General features: G+C 38.1%; 1 protein-coding gene across 1 annotated transcript in view; it reads right to left on the bottom strand.

Moving 5' to 3' along the window:
• Positions 1–24,683, bottom strand: part of CCDC170 (coiled-coil domain containing 170) — a 34,270-nt gene extending 9,587 nt beyond the window's left edge. Inside the window, exons 1-5 of the mRNA XM_008943838.1 lie at positions 24,537–24,683; positions 20,863–21,119; positions 16,417–16,561; positions 14,461–14,646; positions 5,825–6,142 (exon numbers count right to left, since the gene is read on the bottom strand). Coding sequence (XP_008942086.1) covers positions 5,825–6,142; positions 14,461–14,646; positions 16,417–16,561; positions 20,863–21,119; positions 24,537–24,683 — 1,053 coding nt within the window. The remainder of the gene's footprint in view (positions 1–5,824; positions 6,143–14,460; positions 14,647–16,416; positions 16,562–20,862; positions 21,120–24,536) is intronic.
• Between the last annotated feature and the right edge of the window lie 226 nt (positions 24,684–24,909).

Here is a 24,909-nt window from a genome sequence, read left to right as displayed (position 1 = left end):
TTCCCTCTCTCCTTTTCATAATGCCATATAATTATTTGGTTACATAATTATATTACATTTGTAACTCAGTGTTCACACACTCATCTCCAAACAGTCTCTTCATTTCAAGCATCTGCTTGCCCCCTGTTAATAAAATGAATAATAAGCACACAAAATTCCTGTTCATTTTAAAGGCACAGAAAGATTTCTAACAGACTGCAATTAAATAGAAATATCAGTTTGCACCCAACCCACCAAAAAAAAAAAAACTGAGAAATCACTGCTGCTCATACAGTGGTAGAAAACACTAAACAATAATAAAAATCCAAGAACCCACAGACACATTTTATGCTCTTCTGTACCACATATCACTCAGCAAGAAAAAAAAAAAAAGAGCTTTCAGTAATTCCTGCACAGGGAGACAGGCTGTTACCTGAGAACCCAAAGCCCCTTTGTTGGGCTGCAGAGGGGCTCTGGGTGCAGCCCAGTTACATGGGGATTTTGCAGGCTTCAAACATCCACAGACATGTGAAGGTGAGAAATCACACCACAGAAGGTGAGAAAAACAAACACACACACCAAGCTGTCAATGTATTTTCCAGAGCATCCTGGAGTAACCTTCCTGCTTGGCTTACAGACAATCAACAATTTAGGAATTTCCCAAAATAGAGTTGCACCCTTATTACCCACCTATGCCTGTATCCAGTGAACTTACAAAAGCTGCATTTTTGGTCCTGACCTCCACAATTTCCCATGCCAATGACTTGTGCAGCTTGATAAGCCAGTCTGCAAAAAGACACTTCCTGCCTTTTGTTTTCATGTGGCTACCAAACAACTTCAAATTAAGACCTTTTATTTCTTGTGTTACAAGAAGTTACAAATACTCATCTCCAGAGGCAGCTCCTACCTTGGGGACAGCAGAGTTAATCCTTGCTGCAACAAAATAACCCTCAGGAAAATCTTCCTGAATATTTTTCTCCCTTGCTAAGCTGTTGGTTTTTTTCTTTTTGCTTGTGCTAAGAGAAGGGCATGTGCAAGGACTGGCCCAGCCCCACAGCACAGTGGAACAGAAAGCAGGCTACAGCTGTCCACCCAGCAGGGCATTTCCCTCAACAGCCTAAAAGTCACAGAGACAGGCACAGAGTGCAATTAGGATGACTGAAAAAAAGGAATGTGTAGGATGAAGTTACAAGGTCCTTCACTTCATAGTGACAATTGTTTTTCCTCTTTTCCAACACAACAATTAAATATACTCATCTTCTTTGTATTATCTTGACAATAAGTTATGCTGTTCTGATTTGGTAAGATGCCTTCTTAAACTTCCACTGGTTTGTATGTACCCATATATGCATCCACACATGGGCACCCAGTACAAGTGTTTTTAAAGATCTCTACCAGCTGAAAAGCATCAGAGCTGCCACATCTCTTACCATGGCACTCACAACTCCTGTTTTGCTTCACTGCAGTGCACTCACCATCTCAAGCAGAAAAGTTCTTGTCTGTTGAGGTTTTCCTTGCATGGAAGACTCTAGACACCCTCATGGCCCTTCCTGGTAATTTTTGAAGGCCCTTTTTTTGAATTAAATTATCGTAATTGTGTATGCTACTCAGAATGCAGCAGCCATGGATTTATACAGTAGTATAATTATGGTTTCCATTTTCTTCTCAACTTGTTTTCCAAATAATTTCTCACAGTCTAGTTTGTTGGGATTTTCTTAGTTAGCCCTAAGTCAGTGCACATATTCCTCTGCTTTTATCAATGTTTAACTTAATTTCCCAAATGATTTTCCACTCAATTCTTTTGTTTAGAAGGATAAAGATGATAAACCCCTGGAACTAAATATGTACTTATGGCATTACCATGAAAATTATTTATAAACAAGAACAGGAGATTTTAATGCTCACATCAGGAGATTTTAATTTACATAGTAAAGCCTAATCAATTTTTGCATTTAAGACCCAGCATATCAATATGCAATTAAAAAAAAAAAAAAAAGCAAAACTGATAAAATTGAGATAATCTACAGTCAGATGAGCTGTATGTAGTCAAGAGAAACAGTTTTGGCCATATGAATTTAATTTGCTGCAACAGATCCGCAACAAAGCTTGCCAAACAGAAAGGGCCTGAATGCAGACACCTCATAAACCAGGGCTGAGCTCTATATAATCTGTAAACATTTGCTTGCCTTGAATTCTAGGTGGTATGTTACAAATAACAAATAATAGTTAAAAAATAACAAATAAAAAAGAGCTGTCCAAACATATTCAGATTATGTACATTTTACTATAACTGCTGAAAAAATCATTAGGACACTGATTCAAGGCAGGTGCTTAATCCTGCAGTAGAATACATCTCACTGGACATTTTCAGAGAATACAACGACTTTTTCCAAATGAAATTACAATTTTTGCCAGTGTTCACACTAAGAGTTAGTATACAGACTATGACTAAGTCAGGTGCATAGATATCAAAACCATCATAATTAGGATAAATTCTTCAAGAGCATTTCAGGTTTCACAGAAAATATGACTATAGTAGTTGCAGTGAATAATTTTCTCACAGGTCTTTTAAAATTTAAACTTTTCACAGCTCTGTTTGACAGGTGCATGTGCAGAGATAAGCCATACATAGCTGATCAGGCCTGGATGCAAAGACAGACATTTTGCCACTTCATCTAGTACATACGATCCTATACCCAAAACTCTCAGAGGAGCTGCAATCATGATTTAAAAATTAAAAACCAAAACCTGTTCAGAGAAGGCATCAAAACACTAAAAGCAGGGAGCATCTTCTTTCTCCTAGATTCTTTTGTTGTCTTTTCCTGATCCCACTAACCTAGTTTGCAAAGGCAAGTTGCTCGCAGTAACATCCTGACAGAAATGAAACGGTCTTTACTTAGGGCAAGGAAAGACCTAATGGTAAAATGGTAATACTCCTCCTGTTATACACTAACAGATTCATTAGCACATTTTTAATTTCCAGAAGCAAGGCACCCAGCTGCTGGACTCATACCCCTAGCTGTCCCAGCATTGCTGCTGGACTGCTGTCAAATGGAGCTATTTTGAAACAAACTAGCTTGGGCAGGGACAACAATACAGGTTAACTTACCTTGCTGAGAATTTTAATTACTCACTTTCGTGGGTCTTTTACTTCAGGCTGGACAGTTTACTGAAAGGTCTATAAGAAATCCCATCTGAAGACAATTAACCTTTTCCTTGATTAACTGATAGTGAAACATACATATCCTAACACTGATGTTATCCAAATCCTGAAAGAATTTCACCCAGAAATGCAATAAGAATATTATCGATACATATATACCAACACATGTATTCCTAACAAAAGGAAGCTTAGAAAAACCCTTCTTTAATTCTGATTTCCAGAAAAAAAAGCAGTTCACCATAAAAGAACTTTTCAAAGACAAATTCTATATTCTATTAGAAACAGATTTGCAAGTGCATAATGTTGGCATTTGAGTTTAGTTATTTAGAAGCCCTTAATCTTAATGAAGAAACATCTGAGAAGGGATGCCAGCACTGCTTTAGCAACATAGTTCACTTTGGGGCTCTGCAAATAATTTTTTCCAAATGAGTCATAGCAGTAAAACATTAAAGCTTCATCACTTAACGTATTTAGAAAATACAATAATCCACAGAACTTCTCATTCAACTGCGGAGACAAAATTCACAAAGCAATATTAAATTTAAAGCTAATATTTATGGTTCAGGAAACTGAGCTACAAAAAAGTGCCTTTTTTGTCCAAAAAAAGGACTAGCATTTGTAGGGACATGTTCTAAAAGTGTAGAAGGCAATTCCTGTATGTGCTAGCAAAGGCAGAATGCTATGCTAGACATACCTGACATAGCTCCTCTATAAAAATAAACCAATAAAAGCTGGCAACTGTAAGACCAGAATCTTAGTTCTAAAGCACAGATTTACGAAGAGACAGATTGGAGTTGATACCTGCTCTATCTTAGTAATAAAGGCTTCCTTTTAGCACATATTTTAATTTTGATAGCAGTAATACTGAAAACCAAATCTGTCTCCATCCTTGGACAGTGCCCCCCAGCCCTACCAAAGAAAAATAAAATTAAAGGAAGATATTCACCATTGTAAAAGTCAACAGATCTTACAGGGGGAGAGAAAGAAAGAGAGAAAGAGAGAGGAGAGAGAGAGGTTAGAGCATAACAACTGAATAAATTACTTTTAACACTTCTACGGAAAAACACCTGTTTATCTGAACATCTAAAATAAGAATAATCACAGCTGTTTAGAAAAAGAACAGCTGATTACTGTATACTTTACAGTAGTTCTCTAACAGAACACAACCTCTCAAGCCAACATGGTTACTCAGAGAACCAGCCACATGCCTCTCAAGCAGTTTGTATCTGCAACAAAATAAAGATGAAGGGCAAATCCTCCCCAATACCAGTCTGCAGGATGATAACTGGGGAACTGAGCATGTAATGCTAATATTTAGGAATAAAATCAGGAACAATAAGGACTAGAATAAGTAGCATGCACTATGCATGTACAGTAGTATATCTACAAATAGACTAGCAGCTGCTGAATGCAGTACACAAACAGACTTAGCTGCAACTGGATCTTCCAAAAGCAGCAGGTCACCTGAAAGTGTTGCCAGGAGCAGAACCTTTTTACTCAACAGCTGTCAGTCAACTAAAACTTCCCTTTCTCAGCAGCTCTCAAAATAATCAACATCTCAACAGAGTGTACTGTATGCCAAAACACCAAATAGTACAAACATACATGCACATAAAATTCTCACTAGATTTCAGTTTGAAAACATTTTGCTTATGGAAACAACATTCCATGATATTTAGCAAACCTGTAAAGAGATTCTACATTATAAAGTTGCTGCAACACTTCAGCTTTAGTGGATCACTTTCATATGTTAACAATTTTCACAAAGCTTGTTTTCATTGATGTTTAGCATACCAACTCTCAAATTAGAGTACATGGGAGTAGTTCTGTACATTTTAAACAAAATATTTAATCAAATGCACAGGGATATTTTCTATTTCCAATGTGAAAAAGAATACCAAAGAAAATTGCTAACATAAAAAACTGTTGTATCAGCAGGAGACACTAGAATCTTAAATTCTGGCAAGGACACGGAAGTTGTTTTGCAATGGCTCAGTGAAAACAGCTTTTGATTTAGTGTGTGACTAAATTGCATGTAAGTGCAGTGTCAGGATACTGGCATTGGTCAGACTGTATTCTGGCTCACCTTCCTCTTGAACTGTCCCTTCTTTACCTCCACATGCAAACACATCTTTGCAAACACCACCAGCCAAAACACCTCAAGCCAGAGCATTAGAATACCCAGCTGCCTTCCTATTGCCTCTTTCTTGGATGGTGAACAGTTACAGTTTCAATGATGTTTAACTGCAAGTGTAAAAATACTTTTCTCTTTTTCAATCTATGTTTTGAGGATTGCAGGGAAAGAAGTCACCTGGGAAAACTCATCAACTATGTCTGCTTTGAGAAACAAGTCAGCCCCTGAAGTCACTTTGTAGCAGCAAAACCATACCTATTCATTTTCCACTATATCACAATTTCAATGTCTTAAATGGAAGAGCATTCCATGTCTTTTCTTCTTATCAGTATTTATTATTCATTACATTTCTGACCTCTTCCTACTTAATGTAACATAGATGCTTTTTACCTAGTTTCTCAGATCAACAGACAACAAAATTAAAACATTTCTGTAACTTCAAAACCTAAGCAGAAGGAACCAATACCCTAACAGATGAATAAAATGAAAAAGGATCCAAAGAGAATATATATATACACACTGGGTGATTGCAGTAGCTGCTGACTTACTATTTCTTTACTCTCCTCTTTGCAATTTATTTCTTGGATCCTCTCCAAAATGGCCTTCTCCGAAGGTTTAACTATTGCAGACCCACCACTGAGCAGGGCAGCAATTTTCTCTTTAAAAGCCACTAAAGAGCTTTGAGCAGTCCTGGCCTCTTCTCTGCTGTTCTTCAAGCTTCCATCCATCTCACTGGAAGATTTCTTCAGATTGTGCAGTTCCCACTTTGAGGCATCCAAAGCTTTCTGGTTGGCAGTCAGTTTATCTTGGAGGCTTCTGATCTCCACCTCCAAACTCTGTCTCCCTGTTACAGCACTGTCAAGATCCTAAAATAGATGAAAGCATAAAGCAGGCTTTTGAAATTTGTTATAACCCCTCCCCTCCACACACAAAGCAGGGAATCGCTCAGAAGCAGGTACTGCAGATATGAGGAATGTGGGTTTCTCTATGGGCTCAACATCAGGGCTTCATAGGAGAACTTCTACTGAAACGGATGAAAGCCTGCTGTAATCTCACTATAGACTAACCTCTCCCAGTGGCCTGCAAGAAGTAATGCATGAATAAAGTCAGCAGATAAAAAGATCCCATTTTTTTTATTGTAAAACTATTGCTATTTTATTTTTTCATTCAGATAATATGACTTAGAAAACAAATGGTGAGCAACATGCAACAGAAATAAAGCCAAAGTACTACAACTTCAAGGGGAAAGCATAGCATAGCACGGCACGGCACAGCATAGAATATTTCAGTTGCAAGGGACCTATAATGATCATCTAGACCAACTGCCTGACCAATTCAGGGCTGACCAAATGAATGCAAATGCATTCAGAATACAGCGTTAAGAGCAGAATTAGGGGTGATCCTCAAGATCAGCTTACCTGACTGTGACAAAAATTCCTGAGGCTATTTATAAAAAGAAATGGGGAGTGATGTGCCAACTAAAAATAATTTTTAAAAAAGATTATGACATTAAGACAGCATAAAAGAAGGTTCAAATGCTCAAATACCGATTTCATCTCAAAGAAGAAATCCCTAGATTGTGAAGCTCTAAAAAATAAATTTCAGAAAGGGAATTGTTCTGAGCTATGACATCTTCCAAAGAAAGCAAAATCCCTATTACCTTGAGGTCAAATTTGCTGAGGAATAGAAGAAAGTCAGTGAAAAGCTACGTGTCCTTCTAGGGAGCCTACAACTATCCTCATCTGCTGCTCAGCTGGGCTGTTGGTGCACAGAAGCATGACTGGGGGAGGACTAATGGGATAGTGGTTCTATCTAGTATACTTGTAACTCTTTTTTTTTTTTAAGAAGTCAGTCCCTTGCATTTCAAAAGTAATACACTCAAAGTCAATGTCTGCTTCAGTAGGGAGACAGGGTACTGTAAGATAAGGCTACCTGGTAAATAGCCCATAGGACTTACTGCTCAGGAACATCTTCAGATCTTTGGCATTTTGTCCCCATTTTCATTCAGGCCCTGACACCCATATTCCTTTCTTTCTAAGCCTGGAGCTTTTAGAAGTTAGTTTCCCTTTACATTCTGATGAATTAAGAACTCAATTTGGAAAGAAATAAAAATAGCCAGTACCTATATATCTACAACATTAGTATACAAAGCATTGACCCAACAGGTTAGAGCAGACAGACGAGAACTGTTTATGCTGAGCCATAACACAAAAACAAATGATAATAGAAAAACTAAAGAAAAATAAACCTTAAAAAAAAAAAATTAAAAAAAAACACCTCTCATTCAGTCAGCTTGTGAAACTCATTCCTTTTCCCACAATACCAATATTAATAGTCCTTATATATTCATATGCAAGAATAAAATTTTCAGTGAAACCAGCTAAGAGTATAGCAAAGACTAAGTCTTCATTCCTGAGGGTATTACCTGATTGAAAGGAACAAATGGGAAAGAATATTACTTCACACAGGACACAAAATTACACCAGAAGATGGCATATTTATCGAGAGTGATTGAATTTCTCTGGAAGTTTCAGTTGTTTAGTAGAGACTCAGTAAGTAGTTTCATATGAACTAAGACTGTGTACATTGGAGTTAAAGAGTTGTTCCTGGAATGGTTGTGAATATGGTGACCACTTGGGGATATCTTAAGGTCTATGCTTGCTTGTTGTTGCATAGTAAGTCATTTATATTAATGGAATACATGCCAATTAAGCAGTAATTGAATACTGGGAGTATTCATGGAGATCAGAAGTGAGGATGGACAAAAAATGGGATTTTATGAGGCACCCTTAGAAATAAAATAGAAAAATACAATACTAAAAACACTAATTTTTTTTTAAGTAGCTTCAAAAAGGCAACATGCAAACACATAAGTTAAAACAAACCAAAACAAACCCTGTCATTTGGGAAATTCTTTGTTACTACCCCTTTCTAAAGTTATTGTAGAACTCTCCTGGAAACAAATGTTGGCATGTTTCCTTGCCGTTTTCTTTTTTATTCTAAAAAGTGCTATTAATAGAAAATTCCCACCTGTCCTCAAAATTACACTATGGTAATTACAGCAAAGAGTAAAGAGTGGTTTATTGAAATTACAGTTTTCAGTAGTGTGTATTTTTTTCCTTTCAGAAAGGCAGTGCAAAAGTAGTTTGCCAATACCAGGGAGCATACCTAATTGCAATCTTGTTTCTAATTATGAACATCTGCAACTCCACACAGCTGAATCAAGAGATCAAGGTATAAAATAGAGAACCGTAAGCCTCTTGATGCTCAAATATAAAAAAAACAACAACAAAAAAAAAAAAAACCACACACATAAAAACAACCCAGGCTATTTACAGAATGAAAAACCATAAAACTCAAAAAACTAAAATTCTGAACAATCCTCCTTGAAAAACTCTCTTGAATGGAGAGTACTTACACTGGCTATCTTCAGCAAAGTCAGCCTAAGCATTGGACAGTATCCAGAAATTTAGGGACTATGGCATGTAAAGGTGGTATCTCAACTGGAAGCAAACCCCTAAGAGCCTATGTGGTCAGTACAGGCAGATAAAACAATTTCCACCACAAAAGTCTGAAAGGATGGAACTGCAACAGCTCCTGTTTTCTCTTTGGCTCCTCAACATTTATGGCTCATGTCCCATGGCTCTGAATTACATGAAGGTTTAAGTATGCAGCTTGTAAGGTCAAAAAGCTAGCCAACACTGACATACCACAAATTCTGAAAACAAGAATAATTATGGCAACTGATGTTCAAAGAAAACAGAATTAGACACTAGGTGCATTTACTCAGGGCAGTCCATGTCAATGGCACCTGTGTTAGACACCAGAGATACAGCAAATCTACCATGACTGTGCTAACCTGTGGACATAGAAAGCTGCACCAAAATTTTGTCAGCTATCAGGGATTGGGGTAAAAGGGCTTCTATGGCACGGTGCTGCAGTCTGGCTACCCACTGAGGCTGGGATGTAGTTTACTCATGCTCACCTGCTGGCACCCTACCTGCACTAGACTAGAGAAGATGTAAGAGTAGCCAGAGCATTGCAAAAGACGCTGTCAAGGGCTCTCTCTTGGGAAATCATGTGTTCAGTATCAGGTCAGCTGTGTTCGCAGAAAATGCATTCGGCCTGTAACAGGTGGGGAAGAAGGATCTGAGGAACTACGGGCCTGTCCATAACCTCCCCTGGTTATGGAGCAGATGACCCTGAGTGCCATTACACAGCACATACAGGACAACCAGGCCATCAGGCCCAGGGAGCATGGGCTCATGAAAGGTAGGTCCTACCTGACTAACCTGACCTCCTTCTATGACAAGGTGACTCACTTAGTGGATGAGGGAAAGGCTGTGGATGTTGTCTGCCTAGATTTTAGTAAAGCTTTTGACATGGTTTCCCACAGCATTCTCCTGGAAAAACTGGCTGTTTATTACTTGGACAGGCATATGCTTTGATGGAGAAAAAGCTGGCTGGATGGTTGGTCCCAAAGAGTGGTGGTGAATGGAAGTAAATCCAGTTGGCAACCGGTCACAAGTGGTGTTCCCTATGGCTCAGTACTGGGGCCTGTTCTCCTTAATACCTTTACCAATGATATGGACAAGGGGATGGAAAGCACACTCAGTAAGTTTGCAGACAACACCAAGTTGCATGGGAGTGTTGATCTGCTTGAGGGTAGGGAGGCTCTTCAGACGGATCTGGGCAGGTTGAATCAATGGGCCAAGGTCAACTGTATGAAGTTCAACAAGGTCAGATCTTACGTCCTCTGTCACAACAATCCCATGCAGCACTACAGGCTTGAAGAAGAGTGACTGAAAACTGGTGGAAAAGGACCTGGAAGTATTGGTCAACAGTCAGCCAAACACAAGCCAGCAGTGTGCATAGGTCTCTTCTCCCAAGTAACAAGCATGGACAAGAGGAAATGGCCTCAAGTTGTGCCAGGGGAGATTTAGACCGAATATTAGGAAAAAATTTCTTCACCAAAAGGGTTGTCAAGCATTGGAACAGCCTGCCCAGGGAAGTGGTGGAGTCACCACTGGTAGTGTTCAGTTTGTGGTTAGACTCCATGGCCTTACAGGTCATTTCTAACCTAAATTATTCTATGATTCTAATAATCACAGAATGTCTGGGCTGGAAGGGACCTCCAAAGGTCACCTAGTCCAACCCCCCTGCCATAAGCAGGGACATCTCCAACTAGATCAAGCTACTCAGAGCTTAAATACTGGCACCTCAGTCAGCACCAGGGTCTCAATATACCAAGTCAATTACACATACTTATACAAAAATCTCCACATTACATTAACAGTAATAATAAGGTGTAAGAGGCTACAGGTATCTTTCAGATGAATTCTTGTACCAGCTGTGTCTCCAAGTTATCACTGTTATAACACTAGGACTGTAAACTAACTTGCTGTCATCTCTCCCATCTTCTCTGATGATTCAACCTAGAAATATTTGTGATGTATGCTGAAACCTGGCCCTAGTATGTATTTTCTTAATGACATCTTATAAACAACAACAAAATATCAGGTTCTAGCTGACAGACTCACTACTTTATCTATTGGGACAAGAAAAACCTAAAGTCATTTGGTTGTGTCTCCTACAATCAAATTATTTGGGTATATTCAAAATGTAGGCATGTTTCTCAAGTTTAATCAATATTCTTAAAAAATAAGTTTCTATTTTAATTATGTTTTCATAACAATCAATTAATTTTAATATTTTTCTACTTATTAGATGCTACTGAGATAAATTTTGTTCATTAACAACATAATTTAATGTAAGTCCATATTGAATAATGAAGAGTATTTTCTTGGTTAATTTTGCATCAGCGTTACGTGCAGACATACTTGTATTAATCAGAATTGCTAGATTATATTTTCAAATTTATTCTTTAAAGACATGACATGGATCAAAACTGATATTTAAATCAACACTTCAGAGGGAATCACAAATACGTCCAGGTTGAATCAGTGAAGATTTGAAACAGAACAAACCAGTTTACTAGTTCTTGTGGTTCATCAGTGGCAATGCTGCAGGAAAGGCAAATTCATGTGGAAGAATACATGCATCTTCTTTTATAACTTAAATAAGTACCATGTAGGAATTTATTAAACATTAGAAAGAAACTTGGTTAGTGCAAGTAAGACATCTTTTTAAGAACCTACAGGCATTCTTAAAGAATGTTATTATTCTGTAATTATGATTATCATAATCAATAATCACTATCTGGACAGACAGAAAGAAAGAACAGGTATTCTGATTCTCAGTGTGGGAATCTGGGCAGTGTTGAAAAGTTATTTTCCACCAAATGCAAATTTAGTATCCAACATTGCCAGAATAAAGGTATGAACAATATTTAAAGAATTTTGGGATGAAGCTCTTGTCATATTTGGTCAGAAATGTGAGAAGTTCAGAATTCTAAAAGAAAAGAAATGCAAACAAACAGCTTGGTGGCTTGCTTTTGCTACTTATATTAGTTTTGAGGCTGTATTAGTTTCTGCTGTTTACTGTTGTGATGCAGTGAGGCTGAGGGGAACAGATAAAATTATCATTGGATTGCTAGTGCTCCTCAAATGAAAACTAGCTAACTGCAACAAATACTCAAATATGAAATATACTAAAGAACATTCTGAGTCACTCTCACATTTTTAACCTTAAAATGTAACCAACTGCTTTTCATTTTCTTCACCAAGAATTTCAAAATCTACAATCTGTTTAACTGATCACTAGATAGCTGCCTCCTCCTGGGACATTAAGAAAGGCACCTGGTCAAGAGAAGGAGTTCATAGAAAACCCAGGGAGGAGGAGTGAAGAACTACCTGAAAAGAAAAACTTGCAATGATTTGGAGAGGTGGCAGGGAACAGTGCGGTGGCTGAGGCTTGCAGGAGAAGGCTGATAGAAAAGTGTGATGGCCTCTATACACTTAGGAAGATTTTAGGGAGAAAACTAGGAGAAACAGGCCACCACCTTAGTCTGCAGTAGAGAAGATGACCAATATGTTTGGCCCTGGGAGCTTCAGGCAAACACAAGCAAGAGGCACTCATACACAGTCTGTGCTGGGTAAATTCTGCTACAGGCAGATCCGGTCAATAAAGCACAGAAACCAGTCCATGAAACACACCACCCTGTGTGTGTGTCTCCTGGCACAGGAACTGTGTGGATTTCTGCTTCCCACCTTCACAGAGGAACAGGTCACAACACGTGCAACTCTGTTCGTGTGCTTAAACTGTGCAAAGCACATGGCAAAGTCAAACAGACTTAAGGTCACTGATGCCCTTCCTGTAACCTAACAAGACACCCATCAGGGGAGCAGAGGATGCCATATGACTTCTTTAAATATGTAGATTTAAAGCTCTTTTGTTTGTTTTTTTAACTTACTTTTTCAATACTGAATTTCTTAATGTGTTTTTGTGAACACAAAATGTCCTCAACAGATTTACTCAGTATCTGCAAATTTAAGTGGCTAAACTGAAAAAGCAGTGGAGGAATCTGCAGACTCTAGGAAAGCCCTGATGGCATATGCTTCATCTGAAAGACAGTACTAATAATTTAGCAAGACAGTTATGTAAAATGGATTACACAAATTATGTATTTGGTGTATGCACAGTGACAGGAAAATAATTTTCATAAAAACTAGCTCAGCTTTGGAAATTTTTTGGCAGTCAAAGCAAACTTGCAAAACAAGTCACAAATGAAGCCCTCATCTTGTTTTAAAACATCTCCTAATTTTGGCTTAGTGAGAAAGCTACACTCTTATTCACACACCTGCATTTGAAGTGAAGTACAAAAAGAAGAAGTTCTCAAAAAGGACCTGTTCAAGATTTTGCTGCAGATTCTCTCTCGGTCCCATTTGAGAAAATTTTATACAGCTTGGTAAGAAGTATTTTCAACAGTAAGCAAAATTTATGACTCTTGTGGTACTTAATATTTATCCTCTCCACAAGAAATTCTTTCTTCTCCAGAGCACACTGCCAGCTATTTGTCATCTCCTACGTATTTTGCCTACAACAAAATCAGAACACTATATCCTTTAAAGTGTATGGTGGTGATCTTCCATTCAGGAAAAAAAGTAATCCCAGGGAGGTGAGGAAAATGTTATACTACATTTGAAAACTCACTTGCACAAGGTTGCCTTTATGTTAAAAAATTTCTACAAATGCAGTCATACACAACTCAGCTAAGTATTCAGCAGTCTAAGATTTTTCTCTTACTTTCTTGAGTTCTGGCCACCAGGTTTAACCACGCTGCTCTAGTGCCTGTGGGAAATTTTCATTAGGGTTTTAGCAAACTGCTCCCTTTCCACAGTTATGGTTCAAATTACAAAGTGATAAGTGCAAAAGATGTTCACTTTATTCATCCATCCTTTGCAATGTACACAAACTCTTAATTGTTGAGCTTTCCTGGAGCAATTAAATCCTGAAATCACATCCTTTTCCTTTCCAAATCATACCTAGATGAAGTTGGTGAATATTTGACTTACAACTTAAATTATATTTCTTATTTCAGTATCATCCCTGCTGCACAGATTTCCTCTGTGGATTCCCCATAGCAGAACAACGCTATCCTGCAAGAGCCACCCTACTGCCTCCCCTATTTTGGGGGCATGATTTAAATGAGTATTTACAGTTATGAAATACAAGATAACCTAGGGTGCCTGCAAGCCAAGACACTTTACTACCAGTTCCTCAAGAGAAAGAGAAATAATAGTGTCATATCAATTGCTTTGAATTTCTCATTAGAACTGCAAAAGAAATTCTGTAGAAGAATCCTCAGAAAACTTGCAATATCACATACATTATTTCAAAGAGTATTTTTTCATTGTTCCATGCTTGTCACTCAGATATATTCATTAAATCTATAAAAATCTGTTTATTTACATGTTTGTGCAAGCACAGCAAAGGCTACAACAATAAAAATGAAGCAAAAATATAAATTTGCAAGAATCGTTGGAAGACATTAAATCTAAATCAGATCTGTTTTACACAAAGTTATTATTTAAGTTCCATATACTCTGAAGCTTTCAAAAAGTTGATAATAACATTAGAAAAATGTCCTTTTTAAGAATGACCTAAATCACTGGAATTTTTTCAGATGTAGTTTTTCCTCATATAACTCTTATTGAAAATTAATTTGAAATTTCAATAAAACATTTGAAAATTAGACAAACACACACTTCCTGTAATTATGTACCTTACTAAGTTTTTCCATGTCTTGATAGTATCCTGATGCTTTTTTCTGCTCCTTGGCCACTTCTGAAACAAGCCTCATGATAGTTTCTCTGCTAGCTTTGGACTCCATCTCATGGACATTGATAGCTTCTTGAAGAGCAGCAACCTGATCTTTTAGTGTCAGGTTTTCATTACATATTTCAGAGATCTAAAGAAATAATTCAAATATTAATAACTTTTTTAAAGCACTTAACACTGACATATATTCATCCTAGTACACCTCATCCCAACAAAGACATGGCTTTTCTGGGGCCCCCTGGAGGCCAGAATCTGGAGGCCAGATTCATAATTGCACTCTACTATTGCTTTCTAAAAAGAGTAGAAAGACAATTAAGATGAAAACCTCGTTCCCATCAGAAATATGCACCTTAGTGTAATGTGGTCCAGATTTACTCCCACAGTGTCTCTATAATCTATCTGACAGGTGGAGAGCTACTGTTGCTGCCATGTCTGCACTCAACATGAAGCAGGTCAGAAAAGGAAAACAGATCATGTAGCTGACTTCATGTGAAAAACAGAACATTTCAGTTTGGCTTGTTAAGATTTATGCCTCTCGTTTGGGACAAGAAACTGAAAGCTCCATTTTGTGCTTGAAACTTTTTAGGCACTGGGGAGACTTGAGTTAGTAACAGCTCTTTCATAAGCAACACCTGGTGGGCTGCTGTTCTGAGCAGCTTACACCTTGGAAAATTGAGTCGTTTCCAGGAGAATTCTAGTGCTGTTTTGGTACATTACACTGTTTCCAAGAAGAGGAATAGATGAATGTGAGCACTTAAAATAGAGCATAAGGTAAAAAACGTACCCTGACTTCTACTGTCTTAAATAAAATCATAACATTAAAAAGAAGCTAAATACATGTGCATGACCCCAAATAGAAAAGTGAATTGCTATATTTTCCTAACACACAGAGTTTTCAGCACAAATTAGATTTCCCAACTAGATTTATTACTACACTGTTAAAACAAGATGTCAACATATACTTTTCTTTTTAAACTCCAGTTATTTCCTTAGCTTAAAGCATGTAAGAGTTACAGCTTAATACAAGCATCTTTATCTCTAATGACAACTAGCCAAGTTTTGTTAAATTATCTATTACAATTTCCACATTCTTGTAATATTACAAGAACAAGTTCTTTAAGAAATCACTGTGATACATACCTAGATAAACTTAACTTATTAGGTGTTCCTTATAGCCAGGACTCTTACAGCAACATGAGTATAATGAAACAGAATTTCCCAAAATACCTAATGCGCTCCCAAGTGAAGAAAAATAGGGATAGCAAAGACTAGACAGAGTATGAGAAAAATGCATAAAATTAGAATAAATTGCCTTCAGCGGCACCGATAAAGGTTAAAAGAGTATACAAACAATTTTCTTTTCCTAAATGGAAGCTTAGTTTTTGAAACTGAAGAAGTATTCTGAAGAGAAATAATAAAGTTTTATGGTTAATTCTCAGAAACATCACACAATTATTTCCAGCATTTTCTTACAGGGCACAGTTAAGGTTGCTTTAGGGTATGCCATTTCAGGTGTTACTATTTAATGATATGTTGGCTAGAGATAAGTGTTGAGATCCAGTAGTACAGTTTACATGTCACCTAGTGACTCCCAGTGTTAATGTTTTCAGGAAAGCTTTCAACCAAGTATCTAATCAGGGCTGTACTTGGGAATTATAAGCTGATAAAATATTTATGCAGATAAGAGCAAACTGAGCTCACTGACGTCTATCAGTCTCCAGCACTTTTGAAAATCAGCCCAGCACAGAAAAAAAAAAAAATCTCTCTTAAATGATAGCACTGTCTGCAAATCATTATTTAACACAAAGATTCCTGTCTTCTTCACTTGCTTTATTTCTTTGATAACCAAATATTCTTCTATCAAATCTCTATTCAGAAACCCTCGCCTACACAGAATCACCTTTGACATTAAATGTTCCTGTGGTTTCTCTTCTCCTCTGATGTCTGTCTGCAAGGACCCAGAAAGCTGTGTAAGGAGCTCTTCATATTTTCTGCTCATTTCAGAAGCTTGAGTCATGCTTTCTTCATACTCTTTCAAATATTTACTTATCAGACAGAAAAAAAATACACACATCAGGATCAGTGTTCTCTGAAACAAAATTCTAGATAAAATACATTATCCCAAGATTATTGCTAGCTTCTGCATACCACAAAATAAATTTTTAAAATTACATACAATTCTCTATATACTAATACATACAACTTTTGTTGTAGCCTTATGCACAAACATTTCTTCACCTTTGCTTTTGATTAGCACTTCAAAGAATCTTCCACCACCCCAATCTCATTCTCAGCACAAGATTTCAATAAAATGCAAGAACCAGGTGACATTAATAAACAGTGCCCTCAAGATATTAGAAATGGAGACTGCGAGCAAAAACTTAGGGAAATAACAGGGAGGAGAATGGTCAAATAGTAAAAATATGCTTGAAGCACTTCACATCCCCTCTCTAACAAAGCTGACAGTGCTGATCAACAGACTCTAGGGAAAGAGAAGCCCCTCTGCACCAATAGAAGTGTAGGACATCCAGAGTACCTGCAAAGGAAAGTTTACTCGCAGAAGCAAACACAGATGGGAGACACTACTTTCCTGTACATACAGTCTTCTGCAGCATAACACTGCCCATGAAAAGGATCAGTTAAAAAAGAAAATATCAAGGGACCGCCACAAAAGTATGATGAAAAGGCAGCTTTTTGTCATCAATTTCATCACTCCCAAAATATGCCTATCATGTGGACGTATGTCCCACATGAAACACCTGTTATCAGCCTCAACAGCAGTTTGTAAATGCTCTATAAGAGTGAACAGCCAAACTACAGAGCAGTCAGCTTAACGCAGTGGGATAACTGTGGTTACATCCCTCCCGCTGCCGGGGGCAAAGCAAGTCCAGCAAAGACGCATTGCCACAGTCTGCATAGGTAGCAAACGTATAGATTCAAATCGTGCCCATGAGGCTGCCATGCTAAGCATCACTTCTGAAAACTACAAAGAAACAGATTAACAAAAAGAGGCAAACAAACAGATCTCAAAATGACCATTAGTGTCATCCAAATATCAACTCTAATACATCTCAGATAACGCACATGGGAGAGGTACTCAATGGTACAGTGCAAGAGACAAAACTATGGAGCTTCCAGCTGAGAAACGAGGTGCTTTCTAAAGCAAATTCATAGAATCATAGAATCCTTTAGGTTGGAAGGGACCTCTAAGATCATCAAGTCCAACCATTGAGCCATTAGGGCTCTAAAGTCCTCTGCTAAAACAGATCAGAATCTGTCAGGGTTGGAAGGGACCACAAGGATCACCCAGTTCCAACCCCTCTGCCATGAGCAGGGACACCTCCCACTAGACCAGGCTGCCCAGAGCCTCATCCAGCCTGGCCTTAGAGACCCCCAGGGATGGGGCCTCAACCCCCTCCCTGGGCAACCCATTCCAGGGTCTCACCACTCTCATGGTGAAGAACTTAGTATAAAACAAGATTGAGATATTACCAAACAGCTGTCTAGAGCAAATATTTTACTGAAACTCATTTGCTTATCAGAGCATAGCGCTATTCTCAGTTTTCAAGGTGGGCTTGCCAGTCATTTCTGAATTCATTCTTCTCCATTTTCAATTTCTTCCTCTCTAGATTGCCAAACAGGCAACAGTGCATCACTCCATAATCAAAAAGCTGTATGAGACTCCTACAGGAAATGCCCAGTGGGTGTGAACACAGTATGTTAAATAGTTATAAATCACTAAGCAAAAAAGATGATCCAAGAAAAAAAATTAAGATGTTGCCTTAGGAGGGAAGTCAGCACAGTTGTCAATGCTGCAAAGTGGAAGAGAGTGAAAGAACAACAGAGAGGAATGGAAAACAGTAACTCACAAAAAAAAGTAATTAATTACTGCTCTGGACAAAACAAGGAAAGTTCCCTGTACTACTGCACAGCACAAACCATGAGCCAAAAGAGCTCTGCCTTCTGCAGCAGGCACTGGCCCTCAGAAAACAAGTGCCTCGCAGCCTCCTCACATCTGGGCACCTTCCTCTCCTCTATAGCCTGGGCAAAATTAAGCTGTAAGATATCACTGCTGTCCTGAGCAGGAATATGTCAGAAGTTAAAAGGTCTGAGGGGCTCCAGACATGCCATACAGGCAGATCTGTATGTTAGATCACAGTATGGGATCAACCCTCAATCCTGCAAACTTTTCTGTGGCTCTGAAAAATCAAGGCACACAGAATCATTACTGCTTCTAAAAATAAACAATCTGAAATACAAAGTACGTCCTTGACAACTCTACGAGTAACCTAATTACCTTCAGTAGTGCCATAAAGGTGTGAGCACCTACAAAATAGGCAATCAGGTACAAAAAAAAGTAGAACGCAGCTCTTTCACAGTTTTGCCAGCTCTTCAGAACTAATGAGCAAAGAGAAGCAAAGGAAAAAGGAGGGAGGAAAAAAAAAAAAAAAAAGCTTTTCACAGTTCAGGCTATAAAAATACCTTGGCAATAGACCTGTTGAGTAGAAAAGCAACGTTTTCAATAGGAGAGGTGTACATCTTGGAAACCAATCACAGAATTCATTAAACATTTTTTTAATATATCCCTAGCTATAGAATGTAAATGTGCATTTCATGCCTACTGGATTGTTCTTCCCTTTTATTAGAGGTTTCCAGTGAAAATCTTTCTTGAATACCTAATTAGGACTAGACATGTGCCATATATTAATAAGATGGCCAGACTGAGCAAGTAAATCTCATTAAGTCAACACATTGACCAGTATGAAGTGGCACATGTAACAATTAGCCAAGGATGAGAAAAAGCTTTGAAAGCATACACTGTAGATTTGTAACCAAACCAACATGGTTTTTTCTTCCAAAACAGCAGACTCCCCCTCCCTTTGTTCCTCCCCCTTTGCCAGCACTCTAATGGTACACTCCAGGTGCACAATGAACTGAATCTGGGATTGGCAGAGCTGGAAATTAAGCTTTTTATTTTGCTTACTTCTCTCTTAGAGCAGTTCCCTGGTTCCAATCAGTATGCAAAACAAACAGAAGTGCTGAAATAAGTGTCATGGGCAAAACCGAGGAGCCAGGACCACACTGGGCAGAAGGGCAGCCCAGATCTATGCCACATGAAACTGATCACATCACTGTAACAACAGGCTAATATGATACATGGTATTTTGGCAGTTTTCTCTCAGTGAGTTCAGCAAGCAGGATAGGAGAATTTTCTTCCTTTTCTTTTTTCTTTTATTTTTTTTTCCCCCAGAAGTAGCATTTTACAGAACTTTAATAACCTTTATGTCAGAGACTGGGATGTCTTCCATGTTGCTAGGATGCATAATACACTTCTTAGCTTAACTATCTCCTCACTTATGCTGGGATCATATCTAAAATCTTTGATCAACATCAGCACCCGCCAGGCAGGGATTTTGACAAATAAGCTGGTAATAGACAAGTGCACTGCAATGGATTTCTCTAGATTTTAAAATAACTTAATTGCCCACTTCTAATGTACAAAGCCTGGAAGAGCTGTGCAAAATACTGATTTGCGAAATACAGACATCTGGTAAACACTCACCTTGCTCTTAAGGAGATAATATTAAGAGAGACACGGACATTAGCCTTATAATGGTAGAAAAAAATCCATTAAAAATCTATAAGGTAATGCAATATGACTAACACTGATTCTGGAATCTTCAAGTTCAGAATATTTTCACAACCAATTTTATTTGTGATCAGCATTGGTATCAGTCTCTATCCCATAGACCTGAAATAATAGCAGTTATGCAGAACTGACAGATCAGTGCTCTGAGTAGTAAAGGATAATATCTTCTATTAAAAGGTTTATGCAATCAGTATGCATGTCAAAAAAAAAGAAAAAAAAAATCCCACACAGCAACATCCATAAGAAAATAGAAGAAAAGTCAGATAAAAGAGAAAGTTATTACTGAAACCTGAACCAACATTAACCAAACATTAACATGCTCCTTTCAGGATGCTACTAACTAGGAACTTCTTTATTACACTGCTCCTAAAAGACAGCTTTACAGTAAGGAAGAAATTCACTTGACACTCTTCTGGTTCCAGCTGTGACACAGAAGATGGGAAAAGAGACTAGAGTGGTGCAGCCACACAGTCACTCAGCACTGCATGGCCCATGCAGTATGTCAAGTACTCAAATCAAAATTCTGTTTTCAATATCTTCCACACACTGTTGTTGTTGTTGCACAGGTACCACAGTTGTGCAAGGTATTGTAAGAGAATTCAGATCTGCCATAAAGTCTGTCCATCAACATATTTTCTGCATTGACAATGGCACCATTCTAATATCCCAAAAATTGTTTCTCATCTCACGTCTTACTTAAGTTTGGCATTTTGCTTATGAAGCTCCTCCTTCAGCTCCCTGTTTTCACTGAATGCTGCCCGAGCTGTCAGCTCAGCCTGGTTTTTAGAAGTGGTGAGCAAACACGCCTCTTCTTCCATCTCCTCAACTCGGGTTTGCAAAGACAAGAGGCGAGACATCTGTCTGGCATTGTTTTCCTTGTAGCTTTCAGCGTCAGCCTTCAGTTCTTGAAAAGAGGCTTCTTTAGAGACCATTTTGGACCTGAGTTTAAGAAGCTATAGATAGAAAAGGAGAAAATTCATTTAAAAAGGAAGAATAATTTTGCTTAGGCTGTAACATGTGACTGCACTACAAGTTTAGTAATGTGACAGAAACACATTTTGGAACAAAAGACTCACAGTCTTCTATCACTACAAGATTGAGTGGAGAGATGCAACTTTATTTTTATATAAATAGCAATTGAAGAGGTCTGTGAAAACAAATGCTGCTGTTGTCTATTACATTAAAACTTTTCAAGATAAACTCTTAAAGGAAGATAATCTTTAATCTTTTTTAAAAAATTCAGAATTTAGGGAAAAGTCCACCTGAAGTTCTGCTACGCAACCTTAACTCACCTCCCTTATGCATTTGCACTACAATACAGTTATTAACACCAATATTCCCTTTTTTGTCGACGCCCTTCCTTCTCCCAGTTTTGGTGCACAATTCCACAAATAATCTATAATGCAGGGAGTTGTAACGGCAAAGTGTCCTATTGTATAAGGGCAGAGACTTTTTTTTTATGATTTGCACCATATTCAGAGACAAAGAAACTTCTGGAGAGTTGTGCTGTAAGCAACTTCTCATCTTATACAGTTATTTTTTTTGGTCTGATAATCCAAATATAGCTGGATGTACACAGGAACAGCAATAGAGCCTTTTAAGGAAGGGTGGGAGGAGGAACATCACTGCTAAATGTCAAGGACCTGTTCCAGAGATGATGCTAGATCTTCCCAACAGTTCACAGAGTTGTTTTTCTTTACTTTGACCTCTCTTTTAGTTAAAAATACCATTTTCCATTGAAATATTTCTGCTACAAGCTTCTCTAAAAGACTGAGCATGAGGCAGACACACCAGGGACACAAAATTTCAGTGTATTTTGTTAAAAGGAACGAGTAATTTAAGCTGGATTTTTTTTGTCAGAAGAAGTGTTATAGGGTATGTTTCAGCTTCCCTCACAATTCCAACTATAAGCAGCAAGATGCAATCCAAAGCATTTATGTCCTATGACATTAAATTAACAGACAAATAATTAAGCCACATTAATCCCTCTTTATGACAGGTGCTAGGGCTTTTAACCTGTAGCAAACATTTTAAGCCAATAAATATTTAAGACAGTAAGCTGAAATTTGGGACATCAGGAAATCGATGCTCAGCCAGAGGTTTCCAGTGTGGCCAAACCCAAGATACTCAGAGAAATTCCAGGCCCATGAGCTGACTGAACAGCAACTGCCTTGGAAAAGAGAGGTCCTGCTTCTCCTGTTCTCAGCCATGCATGCCTGTCCTCTCCCTCTCACCCGTCTGGTATTTGTCTGACTCCAACAACAAGTTGGCTAATACAGCTGAGAGAAAATAAATCACTTTCTGCAGAGGAGAAAGAAGATCTGGCTATGTCACAAAGAAAAGGGTACACTGAGGAGTCAGGTAGGAAGATCACTCTTGCAGCAGCAGCATAGTCTCTGATAAGCTTATGCTTCACCTGCAAGCACTGAGTTAACAGCACTTTGAAGCAGAAATAAAGAATCACTGATTTTTAGAAAAGCAGCTCTGCCTCTTCCCAGGCTCATGAGCTTCATTTCCACACTCATGGCTACAAGGTAAAAGAAGATTGGGAAACTGATGTGGCTAAAAGACAGCCCAGAAGGAAAGGCTTTATTTTTCAGTTGCTTCAGTTCCCCAACAAAATGGTGCATGGTGAAACTACACAGACATCTGTGCCAGCACAAGGGATGGGGCAGTGTGGGGAAGGAAATGAGCATCTGAAGGAACAATAGGATTGCTTTGCTTGGCAGATGGACCAAGCTATGGTAGCTTAAAGTGTTCATAACCTTAAAATGTCTCTGTGGTTCAACTCTCCATCTGCAAAATGTGATATTTTTTCCTCTGTCCATTGTCTTTGTGGTCAGTTCCAATAGCAGAAAAAGCAAGAATAATCCCATATCATGAGTTTTACAAAGAACTCAGCAGAACAAGGCTCTGACCTCAGCTGGGTCATGAAGGTCTTTATTAACAAGAGCACGAACAGCTGCTTTCTGGACTATTCTTTCACTTTTGCAAGCACAGTGCTGAAAGCATCTATAAATCAGTCAGTCATGCTGGCAATAAAGCCATTCAACATTTCCAGTAATAAATTCTTTCTATGAGAACACAAGATTCTCTATGGCTTTTTAAAATTGAAATTTAAAGTACTGATCCTGTATAGCCATTAAATGTAGGGGAACTCTGCGGTAACTTCAGGATCCACCAGTGAAATTCAAGCTCAGCCAATGGACACTTATCCCTGTAGTTCTGGCTAGTATTAAAAATTCATTCTCCTATAATATTGTGTGTTCTCGCAGTTTCTCATATTCAGCTGTCCACAATTAAAGAAATTACTTCATTGATAGAGCCTTTTTTAACGTTCATGTGCTACGCAAGTATATCACAAAGCATTTTACTATGTGCAATAGAGCTGCCCAGGGAAGTGGTTCAATCACCATCCCTGGACATGCTTAAAAGTCTTGTAGATACAGCCTATCTTAGCAGATAGTGGACTTGGTACAGCTAGTCAGTGGCTGGACTAGATGATCTTAAAGGTCTTTTCCAACCTAAATAATTCTATGATTCTACGAAATATACATTTGTAACATGTACAGATGTTTAAACTAGTTGGATGAATGTTCACAAGTTTATATCAAACTTTATGTACCTACGAATACTTAGTATATATACCTAAGTCTATGTATGTAAATAAATGTAAGCACTTCATGTCTCCTAAAGGCAAATTCAACTCCATTTCAAAACTGACCACTGCCCTCATTGCTAAATGGGATCAAATCAACATTAGTTGGTCATACATTTAAAAAAAAAAAAAAAAAAAATTACATGTGAAAATACAGAAACTCCAAAAATTGTCCTCTTATAAATCCTCTCTCCTGAGAAGTACCATCTGCACAGCAGGAACAGCAGAAAATAATACATATGCGTTCTTTAGCCTCTCTAGTTACAATCAACCTCAGCATTCAAATACAGCTTCACTGGTGACAAAAGCCAAGCAAATCTGGGAACCTGCAACTTAAAGTGGAGAAATGGGTGAGGAGGGGCAGCTATGTCTTACCAGCAACAACAGGAGGACATCTCTCAGAACTTTTGTGCAACCACAATTTAGAAATATTAACTTTAAGGTTTAATTTTAGAAGATTGCATTTAGATGATGACAAAAAGGTAGACTACTTTTAATCTTTCAAATATAAACTCATAATCAGTTCTTAGACACGAGCACCCAGAGTAAAAATCACTCAGAAATTCTAAAAATAAGAAAGTTATGAGAAACAAAAGTTCTGTATCAAAAGCAAGAAGTTTTGAACTTCCTGCAAGCTTTCTGTTCTCTGCAGAAAGTAAGTGTAGAGAATCCTCAAGTCTGGAGACGGATTTGGAAGTATTATTAAATGTACCTCTGACTGGGCACAATCGTATTTCACTGCAAGTGCTGCAAGTTCACTTTGAGCAGTTTCAGCTGCAGCTCGATAGTGATTCATCTGTTCTCTAGTGACAGGAATAGCCAAAGGAACGTGATCATGAGTTTCCTGAGAAGACAACATGAAAACAAAACCATCAGACACTTCATTTTTGAATATCTTTGCCTCTGAGCTTTTTTGTTTAAGCTATTCAAACGTTTATTCCGAATATGTTATCCCCCGAGTAACTGACCCTTACTGAGAAACAGGATAAAGAGTCACTTTGGTACCAGTCACTGCTTTCATCTGCAAGTTCAGCCATCAATATCAGTGCTAAAGTATATCAGCATGTAAAATATTCCCCCTCAAC

The sequence above is a fragment of the Merops nubicus genome, unplaced genomic scaffold (genome assembly GCF_000691845.1).
Source record: "Merops nubicus isolate BGI_N331 unplaced genomic scaffold, ASM69184v1 scaffold9897, whole genome shotgun sequence".
NCBI classification, from domain to species: domain Eukaryota; kingdom Metazoa; phylum Chordata; class Aves; order Coraciiformes; family Meropidae; genus Merops; species Merops nubicus.
The sequence above is the reverse complement of the archived record's forward strand: the minus strand, read 5'-3'. Positions and strand labels throughout refer to the sequence as shown.